Here is a 12,709-nt window from a genome sequence, read left to right as displayed (position 1 = left end):
CCTCCCCTGTATCTCCCTAAGGTAGAGATTATGAGACTGATAACCAATTTATCCATACTATGAATATAACTATCTTTTCTTTCCCTCTTCAAGAGATACCTTTCCACTTTTCTGGTTCTCTCTGTGTTCACTCACAGTATTGCAATAAAACTTGGGAAACTGAGTCACTGAGTCTTGTAATTCTTTTGGGACGACTTACGATCAATTTGGTCTTAAATTCCATCCCACATCACGTTGACTTATCTGACTTATCTGTATACATGTTAGTTCCCCCAGTATAATATAAACTTCTTGAGGGCAAGAATTGTTTCTTTTCTTTTCTTGGTCTTTGAAGACTCTTTGCCAGCACTTTTCCATAAGGGGTGTTTAATAAATGCTTATTGAATGAAAGGATTAATGAGGAAATAGAAACCGCCCCCCCCCAACACACAGTCTTACAGTTGAGTAAAGAAACAAAAAACATATTAGCACCATGGTTAACCTTTAAAATATGCAGTTAGCAGCAGAGACATATGGAGAGAACAACTTATGGGACCTGGAGAAGGTGGTAAACCAGATTAAATGAATATACCAAGATGCACATAGAACTATAGGGAGGCCTACGATGAAGGCTACTTGCATACGATCCATCCTTCATGGGAAAGAATCCATACCAAATGGGGACAATTGATGAACCAACTGCAGAGTGATAGAGTACCAGATTTTCTCTTCATTCATATTGTTAATATTGTAGACTGTGTACATCTAGTGCAGGAGATGGTGATAGGCTAGTTGTCCTGAGTCACAATGAATAGTAATATAAGTTAGAAGGAGAATAGATAGAAAACCATATGAAGTGAGAGTTTTAATGAAAGCACATAGGCATAGGTTATGAGTTCTTTCTATTTCTTTATTGTCTAAATCTTTTTCTGTCTTATTAGCTTGACTTCTTGCAGAAGAGTGTTCCTTTTCAGGAGAACAAATTATTCAGATCATGACGTTCTTTAGGTTTTCTTGAGTCCTGTCACAAGACAGATATTTGTGAGTGGTACCTTCTTCCATTACTAGGATTATAGAAATGAAAGAACGAATCCAGTATAGTGCTTGAAATAAATGGAGAATTTAGGAAGAGCAATAGTAAAAATTGTGGTATCTTAAGTTATTGCTAAGAGAAATTCTAGAAAAACTAAAGCTTCTGGGTTATAAATGAATCGTGGGGGAAGGAATCCACAATTTATTGCCAAAAAATTGTCTGTTTTGTTAGAGACACGAAATGGTCCATATAGCAAAGAATTTTCAGTACCTTAAGATTTTTTTTAAAATGTTATTAAAAGGTTTAAGAAGACCACTGTTACTGAATCCATCAAGAACTGTCTAGGGAGGAGTGATTCTGTCTCGATATCCCTCAATTGCTAATGGCAGGCAGCCTTGGGACAGAGGCACACTTTAGTTACATATCACATTACAATTTCTCAGTGCTTTATTTATCACGTCGCTACCACCTAAAAGGGTGAGGCTCAAATAAAATCTAAAGTAGCTATATAAATGCAGGCTACTGTTCAAATTCCAGTGTTAAGAACGTCCATGATCCGGAACTTAATACTAATAGCAACTGTTTTGGTCGGGGAAAGGTACATAGTGCTTTCCGGTCCAGACAAACTGTAGGGGGCCTACTTCCCCCTGGTTGGTTTTCCATGGCTTGAGTCTAGGGGTAGGTGACCGTGGAAATCAAATTCCACTCCACCTTTTACGTTCGGTAGAGTAAGAATGGGGACAGCTGCCCGTCCCATCGGCATGTTGGTCTGGGGCGTGGGGCGCAGGGGCAGAGGCCAATGCCTTTTTCTACGCACGACCAATGATCTCGGAAAGCGACGGAAGCCGCACTGAGAGGAAGCCAGAGCTAGTTTCTGCCCGGAACCTCGTCCGAGTTGCTCTCTCGCGGAGTTGCGGCTGCGCGGTGAACCTCGTTGCCGCCGTCGCCGCCGCCGCTTTTGCCGCTGCTGCTGTTGCTCCTCTGGGGCTTGTCGCTCTCCTCTTCCTCAGCTCCTCGCTGTCCCGACTCCAGGTGCGTGAGGTGGAGGGCCGAGTCGGTGGGGCGGGGCAAGCTCGGAACGCGTGGGGAAGCCCCTGCCTGTCTTGCCTCTGGGAGAGGGACCCGCCCCGGGCGGGGGCGGGGATGGGGGTGCGTGGGTGAAGCAGGCCTCCGTCCCTTCCCCCCTCCCCTGTTGCTGTTACTGAACAGTATCTGCGCCCTCTCCTTCCCAGCCTTATCCCCATCCCTATCCCTGCCCCAAGCTTGTGCGTGAGTATGTGTGTGCGCGTGAGTGTGTGTGTGTGCGCGTGCCTGTCTCCGTGCGTGACTGTCTCCATCCGTGACCGTCTCCATCTGCAGGGAGCGGGGGCGGGGGCGGTGTCTCAGACCCCCCCCCCAGTAGCTTTCTGCCCTCCCCAGCTTGACAGCTTGAATTCTTTCTCTAGCCTCTGTAGGGATCGGAGGGAAATGCACCACACCAGCAATTAGGTAACATTTTTTAACTGTTTGTGTGAAGAGGCCAAGGATGAAAGGGAATAATGATGTGGGCAGAGTTGAGAGGATGATAATAATAATAACTAGTATTTATAAAGCTCTTTAATATTTGGAAAGCACTTTATAAATATATCATTTTGTCTTCACAACAACCCTGGGAGATAGGTGTAGGAGGGTAGAGTAGGCACCTACCTAGAAAGGGAAATGCACTGGATTGGCAATTAGATAACATTTTTAAACTGTTTTGTGGAAAGACAAAGGATGAAAGTGGATGGTGGTGTAGATGGAATTGGGATGATAATAATAAAAACTAGTATTTCTAAACTGGTTTAAGGTATGAAAAGCACTTTTCAAATATCTCATTTTTATCTTCACAACAACCCAGGGAGGTAGTAGGTGTAGGAGGGAAAGGTACCCGCAACATTGTTATGCTCCACATTTTACAAGCAAAGAAACTGAGACAGACAGAGCTTAAGTAACTTGCCCAGGGTCACACATCTGGTAAGTGCCAGCGTCTAGACTTGAACTCTGGTTTCTCAGACTCTAGGTCCAGCATGCCTTCTGCTGTTACCCCTCTGCCTCTAGATAAGGAAAATGCTATTAAAAAATTGCTCCAGGGGTCCAAAAATTATTTGAGTCCAAATTTTTTGTTTCTTGTTTTTCATTTGAATTGACAGCCATCCCCACACTTATATAGTGTTTTAAATGCCAGAATCATCATCCCCTAGAAGAAGCTGGGTGGTGAATAGAGAGCAGGGCCTGGAATCTGGAATCCCTGACTACAAAACTAGCCATAAACTTACTAGCTCTATAACCCTGGGCAAGTCACTTAACCTTTGTTAACTTGGCACACTGTAGGCACTTAATAATACTTTTTCCCGCCCCCCTGTTGTGCAGGTAGAGAAATCTAGACTCAGGTTAAGTGATTGCCCTGATTTTGACTGCCAAGACAGTGCTATAGGAATCCATATAAATCAAGGAGTTTGGAGTTACCAGGTTATTAAAAGACAACCTTGGTGTTTTTCAGTAGATTCAAGAAGTGTTTTGATCAATTTGTGGGTGTTAGAACCCAAGAATAACTTTACGAAGGAGAATCAGTGGTTCAGGTCACTTGATGTGAAAAATTGTCCTGATTGGGAGGGAGACAGGAGACCTAGTTTTTCAGTTTTGGCTATGCTATTAACTACCTCTATGAGCTTATACCACTTACCTCTCTGGGGGCTTGTTTTCTCCTTATGTGAAATGAGGGGCAAGGCTAATCATTTCCATGTTCAAAATTCCATAAATTTTTGTCATGTTAAGTGCATCCCTAAATTGTCAGAACATAGAGGACAGTTATGCTATCCCATAAATGGGAAACTATATAATTTCCTGGTTGAACTTGACCTGACTCTGTGTCATATTTTTATTTTTCATTTAGAATAGGAAAAAGTTCTTAATTTCTTATTTTAAAATCTATTCTCAGGGCAGCTAGATGACGCAGTGGTAAAGCATCGGCCCTGGATTCAGGAGTACCTGAGTTCAAATCCAGCTTCAGACACTTGACACTTACTAGCTATGTGACCCTGGGCAAGTCACTTAACCCTCATTGCCCTGCAGAAAACAAAAAACAAAACAAACAAACAAAAAAACAAACTATTCTCTCCAGAAAAGCTGAGAGATCACATATTGCTAAGTCTTCAGGATCATGTTTTGCAGCATTTTCTATTAAATAGAAGAAGGAAATTAAGTTTCAACTGAAAGGTGAACAGCCTTACAACATCCTTACAAAAGTGATATACCAAGCCCAACTCTCTTTGCATTCAGCGGGAATATAAGATAGCAACTGAGATTGTGTCCTGGTTCTCACTGGAAGTAGGAAAAGAGGTCATCCTGGGTCCTCATCCATTCAATCAGAGTGCTTTTTTTAAAGCACCTGTTGGAGGGTAATAATAACTTGCTTTGAGGGAGAAACAAAGTCTAATAAATAAGACATAACCCCTCCTTTCTTAGGACTGATAAAACAATAGTCTTAATTTTGAATTTTGGAGTGAGGGCCTGTAGCTCAGATGAGAGGTAAGGATTAGAATTGATTCTTATTTTTTTTAAATAGTATTTTATTTTATTTTTTCCAATTACATGTAAAGATAGTTTTCAACATTCATTTTTGCAAGATTTTGAATTCCAAATTTTTCTCCCTTCCCTCCCCCCTCCCTAAGCCAGCAAGCAATCTGATATAGGTTATACATTATAATCATGTCAAACATATTTCTACATTAGTCATGTTGTGAGAGAAGAATCAGAACAAAAGGGGAAAAAAAACACAAGAAAGAAGAAACAACAAAAAAAATGAAAATAGTATGCTTCAATTTGCATTCAGACTGCATAGTTCTTTTTCTGGATGTGGAGAATGTTTTCCATCATGAGTCTTTTGGCATTTTCTTGGATCATGGTATTGCTTAGAAGAGCTAAGTCTATCATAGTTGATAGATGATCACACAGTATTGCAGTTACTGTGTTCTCTTGGTTCTGCTCATTTTACTCAGCATCAATTCATGTAAGTCTTTCCAGATTTTTCAGAAATTCTCCTGTTCATCTGACCTCAGACATTTGACACTTACTAGCTGTGTGACCCTGGGCAAGTCATTTAAACCTGTTGCCCCGCAAAACAAACAAACAAAAAAAGAAATTCTCCTGCTCAGCATTTCTTACTGCACAGTGGTATTCCATTACATTCATATACCACAACTTGTTTAGCCATTCCCTAATTGATGGGCATCCCCTCAATTTCCAATTCTTTGCCACCACAAAAAGAGCAGCTATAAATATTTTTGTACATGTGGGTCCTTTTCCCTTTTCCATGATCTCTTTGGAATATAGACCTAGTAGTGGTATTGCTGGGTCAAAGGGTATGTTGTTTTATAGCCTTTAGGGCATGGTTCCAAATTGCTCTCCACAATGGTTGGATCAGTTCACAACTCCACTAACAGTGCATTAGTGTTCCAATTTTCCCACATCTCCATTTATGATTTTCCTTTTTTTTGTCATATTAGCCAATTGGATAGGTGTGAGGTGGTATCTCAGAGTAGTTTTAATTTGCATTTCTCTAATCAGTAGTCATTGAGAACATTTTTTCATATGGCTGTAGATAGCTTTAATTTCTTCATCTGAAAACTTAATTGGGGAATGACTTATATTCTTAAAAATTTGATTCAGTTCTCTATATATTTTAGACCTGAGGCCTTTATCAGAAATGCTGGCTGTAAAAATTATTTCCCAGCTTAGAACTGATTCTTGAAATGAAGAGGTTGAAGGGTGGGACTATCAGTGGCTTACAAGCTCACCTTTGAAATGTGGGACTTACACAGGGTTGATGGACTAGATGGCTTCTAAGGCCCCTTTTTAGTTCTCAGTCTGAGATCTTATGGCAGTCACTGTACAAATCTGGGGTTCAACAAAAGTAAGAGTTCACAGGTTAATAGGTCAGGTATTGTTGGTGCACCTTGGAAAACCATAGCATCATTGGCATCAATGCTGTAGATTTCCAACTTCTGGGCCCTGATTGTTCAACTCAGGAACAGACTATTGCAAAAATATTTCACAGAAAGGACACTGAAGTTAATCGGTTTTGCATAGTATGGGATTCATGTTTTTTAAAAAAATTTTGATCAAAAAAATGTTTTTGATCATTAGAGCCAGATCGTGGTATTTGTACACTCAGAGGCGAGTTTTTGTTTGTTTGGTTTTTTGGGGGTGAGGCAGTTGGGGTTAAGTGACTTGCCCAGCGCGTCACACAGCTAGTAAGTGTCAAGGGTCTGAAGTCATATTTGAACTCAGGTCCTCCTGAATCCAAGGCCGGTGCTTTTTCCACTGTGCTACCTAGCTGCCCCTGAGGCAGCAAACTAGAAAATTGGTGTCTTGACTATAACATGGGCAACTTGTTGCAAAACAAATACCCTTCTAACATGAATAATATAATTTTATGTTACTAAATTATGTGTATTTATCATTTCCCCCCTCACAGATGCAGTTAAGTTAAAATTGTTCTTTGTTGTTCCTTTTGACCTTCCAGTGTTTGCTGTGCATGCCCCCACCCCAGCAGCTCTTTACCTTGCTTATGCCCTAGTCTTGGCTCTATTGATTACTTGTATCCCATTCCCTGATGTTCACAGTGGGGTTTTTGGAAGTTTATGTAGCATTTTAATCTTTAGGAGAAAATCTCTGATTTCTAGATATATCACAAATAATTAGTAGTTAATTGTTTTAACATTAAAGGATTCTTGTGATGTGTATTATATTGCTACCCCTCTTGTCACTGAATTGTTTTTTACTTTATGCTCTTTAGCATTTTATTTCAATAAGTAGGGTAGAATAGATCATCGGAAGAATGCTATTTAGCTGTGATGTACTCTGGTTCTAAATAGGATCCTAGTCATTTCAGCTTAATAGATTACTTGGTAATTTTGAATAAAGCTGCAGATTTATTTTTCTCCCTACCTCTAGATCAGAACTTCTTGGGAAATTCTATAAATATACAGCATCTAGTATATGATAGCTTGCTTTGTTGATAAATTACAAATAGCTCTTATCATATTTCTAATGTAGGTTAATGAGGAGAACCAATATGGATGTGTGCCATTTTGTGTTGAATGGCTAGAACCAAAGGGTAGTAGTCATTAATGATTTGATGCCACTTGGAAGGTTGTCTTCAGTGGAGTGTCCCAGGGATCTGTGCTTGGTCCTGTGCTATTTAACATTTTTGTTAGTGTCTTGGATAAAAGCATAGATGATATTCTCATCATATTCACAGATGACCCAAAATTGGGGTGAAGAGGGAGGAGCTAATACATTTGATGACATTAAGGATTTAAAAAGATATTGACAGACTAAAATAATAGACCAAATCAAACCAGATAAAATGTAATAGGGATAAATATAAATTCTTATGCTTTGGAGTTCAAAAAATCAATATTACAAGTACAAGTTAGAGGTTAGGTTGCAGTTTGTCTTAAAGAGATCTAGAGGCTGTATGATTCAGTAGTATGATATGGAAGCCAAGGAGGCAAATGTAATCTTAGGTGTAGAGCTTGATCTTTCAGAGGCGATAGTCCTCTTGACCTCTGCCCTGGTTCAGTTCTTGTTCAGTTCATATTTCAAGAAAGACTTGTCCAGCTAGAGACTGTCCAGAAGAGGGCAACCAGCATGGTGAAGGACTGTGACTTCTTTCCATGAGTATCATTAGAAGGAACTGGCCTGAGGCAGAGGGTATTTTGCCTGGAGAAGAGACACTTAGAATGGACAGTATAGCTGTTTTCAAGTATTTGAAAGGTTGTCACATAGCAGAGGGATTAGATTTGTTCTGCTTGAATCCAGAGGGCAAGAAGTAAGAGGAACAAGTGGAAGTTTCAGAGAGGAAAATTCAGACTTGATATAAGGAACTATTTCCAAACAGTTGAGCTATACACAAATGGAAAGAGCTGTTCCTGGAATTCTTCAAGAACAGGCTGAATAGCCACTTCCTAGGTATGATGACGAAGGATTTTTATTCAGTAATTCTGGGGTTAAGGCATGACCTTGGAAAAGCCAAAGGCTCATGTTTCAAATTGCTGCTAACAAAATAGAACTATATTTCTGACCTCCTTCAGTTGTTCAGTCGCTTTTCAGTCACGTCCAACTATACATGACCCCATTTGGGGTTTTCTTGGCAAAGATACTGAAGTGGTTTGCCATTTCCTACTCCAGCTCATATTACAGATAAGGAAACAGAGGCAAACAGGGTTAAGTGATTTGCCTAGGGTCACACAGCTAGCAAGTGTCTGAGGCCAGATTTGAACTTAGGAAGATGAATCTTTCTGACTCAAGGCCCAGTACTATATCCACAGGGCCACCTAGCTGCCGAATGGTTAGACTTCCTTCTGCCCTGGCCCTAATTAAAAAGTGGGGCCAGACTCTGATTGCTTCCTCTAAGAGAGAGGTGAACATAGGTAGAAGAGTAAGAAGAAAACTCTTTTTGAAGTTGTCAAGGCAGAGTAATAGTGATTGTTGGAGTTACAGGGAAAACTACAAGAATATAGATTAGAATGTTTGTGTGCCTGTATTGACTCTGAAGTTACTACCACCCCAAATAATAATGATAATAGTTAACATGTACATGGTGCTTTAAGGTTTGCTAAATGCTTAGATCATTTGATCATTTGATCTCATTTGATGACAGTCCTGAGATAGGTATTATTATTACCCCATTTTATGCTTGAGAAAACTGAGACTAAGATATAGTAGGTGATTCTCTCCCTGTTACACAGCTGGTAAGTGGCTGAGGTAGTGTTAGAGCTAAAGTCTGACTGACTTTAAGTCCAGTGTTCTACCCACCATGCCACCTGTTTTATTATTTACTGACTTTACTATATAGGCCACTCTGGGCCATTCTGGAGCTAATTATCCATGTCCTTTGCTTTTCTATCTCCCCTTTTAGTCACTCCCACTACAGAGAAGTAAAAGGAATTACAACTCTAACCAGTTTAATTATTAGTTAGCTACCCTGATAAGTTATTCATTCATAATTATTTGTTGAGTGCCTGTTGTGTTCAAGATTTGATAATAGAAGTTAAGAACATATGGTCCCTGCCCTCATAGAGCCTACTGTCTATAATGATATCTTACATTTATGTATCACTTTGCAATTTTCAAATAACTTTTCCATGTTGTTGCATTTTATTATTATTCAACCTTATGAGGTAAGCAGGGAAAGTGCCGTTATCCCCATTTCACAGAGTAGGAAACTGAGGACTACAAGTTGAAATGATTTGTGCAAGGTTACTTGCCTACTAAGTGACAGAGCCAGAATCAAAAATCTGACTTAGTACTGTGAATTTTCCACTACATCTCTTATTGCCTGTGGTGTTCTTCCATTTACAGAAATAGTTGACAGTTGAAAAGAATGTGCTAATAGTGCAACAAAGAATTTGTCTTTCTCATCTCCAAAAATGTTATTTATGTTAAAAAACACACACACACACACACATACACACTTAAATTAGAAATCATATTAATTTAATGGAGAGAAACATATCCAATTTAGCTAGTTATTCACATGCCTGTGGCTGATCTTTTTCTAAAGAACTGTTACCTACCTAAGGAATTTTGTAGAGTTATAAGTTATTTTCCTTTTAAAGGCTTATTTCTTAGGATGTCTAAAATCAGTTATATTATTTTGAAGGATAGATCTATGATATTGCTATCAAGAATGGGTATTTTATTTTTAAATTCAGAAAAAGCTCAGGTTTTCCTTTCTACATAGTATTTTTACCTGAAGATACCATTCATCTTTATACTATGACCAAAAAGTCCTTGAAATAATATTTTTTTCTTTTTAACTTTTAGAAACCTATGGAGTTTAAGAAAACAATGGATTTCAGTGGAATTCACTAAAGAATTTTGTGACTGAAATTTTAAAATGGTAAAAGTTGAACAGTGTGTGGTGTCTAACAAGCTACCTAGGAAGAGGCCATATATTTGTAATATTTGCTTCAAGCACTTTGAAACACCATCAAAATTAGCCAGACATTATCTTATTCATACTGGTCAAAAGCCATTTGAGTGCCATGTTTGTCATAAAACTTTTAGGCAACTAGTTCATCTGGAAAGACATCAGCTAACTCACAAGCTGCCATTTAAATGCAGTATTTGTCAACGACACTTTAAAAATCTAATAACTTTCTTGAAACATCAGCAGCTCCACAATGAAACCTACCAGAGTGATGTAAAGCCAGTCAAAAAATTGGTGGAATCCAAGCAAGAGAAACCAACTTATGGAGTATACCGTTCGTTTTCAACAGAAGAGAGGTGGGTATTACACCCATCTTCCAAATCAGATCATGTGTATGGCACTGCAAGGAGAAGAAAGAAAATCCATGCATGTGATACCTGCAGCAAGATGTTTCCATCCCGCTCAAAGCTGGAAAGGCACTTACTTATTCATACTGGCCAGAAACCTTTTAAATGTTCTCTTTGCAGTAAGTCATTTAGACAGTCAACTCATTTGAAAATCCATCAGCTAACACATACAGAAGAGAGACCTTTTCAGTGTTGTTTCTGTCAAAAGGGATTTAAGATACAGAGCAAACTACTAAAGCATAAACAAATTCATACCAGAAAAAAGAATTTTCAGACTATTTCATTCAAGAAAAAGAGTCCGGAGCCACGCTCAGTACCAATTAAATTAAATTTAAAGCAGGACGGTTTTGAAAGTAGTGACACACAAGAATCTGAGGAGAATACACCAATTGATGTTGACTCTATTTATATTGTCCCTTTTCAGTGTCCAGAATGTGAGCAGTGTTTTGAATCAGAGCAGATTCTCAGTGTTCACAAATGTTTGCATGCAGCAGATACTAAAAATACAAACAGCTTCAAAAGAAACCACAACTACAAAACTAATGTTAAAGGTAAAGTTTTGGCTAAGCTTAGGCGTCCTGGGGATAAGCAGTTAGATGCCTTTCGGTCTGACAAAAAGAAATTTAAAACTAGGTTCTTGAAAAATCGTGATGTTCTTGGGGAGCAAAGCTCTGATCAGAATGCCTCACCTAAAACCTTTAAGAGTCCTCATGGCAAATTTGGGTCTTATAAGAAAGTTAGTAGTAGTAAAAAGAAAAGACATTTGCCATTTTCCTGGCAAAAGCAACTGCAGAGCCCTAGTACAGAAATCAGTTTGAAAGGTACTATTAATAGTGAAGGTATTATAAATGTAGATGATTCGGTGAATAATGACATAACAATTTATAATCCATCTGGTGAGGAGTTCTTTGATGATCCTGAAGCGCTTCAACATGCGCTTTCAGCTCCCTCTGATGATATGCATACAAGACATAAAATGTGTCCATGTGACAAATGTGAAAAGGTTTTTCCTTCAATATCCAAACTTCAAAGACACTATCTAATTCACACTGGTCAGAGACCTTTTGGCTGTAATATTTGTGGGAAGTCATTTAGACAGTCAGCTCACTTAAAAAGGCATAAGCTCACTCACATTGAAAAAATTCCTTTTAAAAGACCTATTTACCAGGTAGAATTTGAAAATTTAAACAAACTTTTCACTCATCAAGGAGATAATTCTCAGTTGGTGGGTTATTCCGAGGCTTCTGATGCACAAGAATATGAGGTGACTGACTCAAGTGAAGTAACAGAATTTAAAATTAGTACAGAATCAGGGGATTTCATAATTGTCACCCAAGGTAGAAACATGCAGCCCTGTCTGTCTAAGAAACTGTTGGAGACAGAGCAGAGGCGTTATAGCCGTTACCATGGCTATTCAGGAAGTTCTGAGAAGAATGAAGGCCTGCTTTACCAGTGTAGTGTTTGTTTTAAAAGTTTCAGGTCTCCATCCAAACTTGAAAGACACTATTTAATACATGCAGGACAGAAGCCATTTGAATGTTCAGTGTGTGGCAAAACCTTTAGACAGGCACCCCACTGGAAGAGACACCAGCTTACTCATTTCAAAGAGCGACCATAGGAAAATATGGTTTTCTTAAATTTGGTTATGTGACTGACAGAATCACCACAATTGGTGCTAGGCAGACCGCTGGCAGTTTCCCTGGAGATTTTGTTTTTAAAGTCTATTGCATTTGGAATGTGTGATTATCAGTGGGTCTACGTTAGCTGAAAGGCAGGGACTATGTCTTATTCATCTTTGTATGCATGCCTTTCAGCACCTAGCATAGTGCCTTGCATATACTAGGCCTCAAGTGTTTGTTGAATTGAATGGAACTGAAATTGAGTGAATTAATATGCAATTGCTTGTCATGCATGGTAAGGTCATAGGATGAGAAAATAGTAACTATATTGTGTATGAGTACCCACCCATTTAAAAAAATGATACTTGAGTGTCCAGTGTTTTATTTTAATGTTGCAAATTCATGTGGTGGCTATATTAAAAAGTATTATTGAAAAATCACAATATGACATTCATTTTAGTGGGGTTATTCTTTGCAGTGTGCCATCTCTTTACATGTACACAAAAATCCAAGAGGCAGAAGGTTGTCCCCACCTAGAAATAATAAAGTCTTTACTGTAGTTCCTTTGTATTCCATATGACCTGAAAGTATAACTGACATTTATATAGTGCTTTATGGTTACAAAGTGCTTCAGGTAGAGCATGCATTTGATTCTTGCAACACTATTGAGGTAGGTTGTGCAGGCATTACCTCCTATTTTTAGATAAGGAAA

The 12,709-nt window shown here is 38.8% G+C and overlaps 1 protein-coding gene across 1 annotated transcript; it reads left to right on the top strand.

Annotated features, from left to right (window-relative positions):
- Window positions 1–1,503: 1,503 nt before the first annotated feature.
- ZNF770 (zinc finger protein 770) lies at window positions 1,504–12,440 on the top strand. Its single transcript, XM_043985137.1, has 2 exons — window positions 1,504–2,044; window positions 9,866–12,440. Exon 2 carries the CDS (start codon window positions 9,939–9,941, stop codon window positions 11,994–11,996), a length of 2,058 nt encoding a protein of 685 aa, XP_043841072.1. The 5' UTR covers window positions 1,504–2,044; window positions 9,866–9,938; the 3' UTR covers window positions 11,997–12,440.
- The last annotated feature ends 269 nt before the right edge of the window (window positions 12,441–12,709 follow it).

The sequence above is a fragment of the Dromiciops gliroides genome, chromosome 2 (genome assembly GCF_019393635.1).
Source record: "Dromiciops gliroides isolate mDroGli1 chromosome 2, mDroGli1.pri, whole genome shotgun sequence".
Lineage (NCBI taxonomy): Eukaryota > Metazoa > Chordata > Mammalia > Microbiotheria > Microbiotheriidae > Dromiciops > Dromiciops gliroides.
This window is presented reverse-complemented; position numbering and strand designations above follow the sequence as displayed.

What these genes read in the sequence shown, in the direction of transcription:
- ZNF770 (XM_043985137.1), top strand. Translation starts at nt 9,939, where the DNA reads ATGGTAAAAGTTGAACAGTGTGTGGTGTCTAACAAGCTACCTAGGAAG.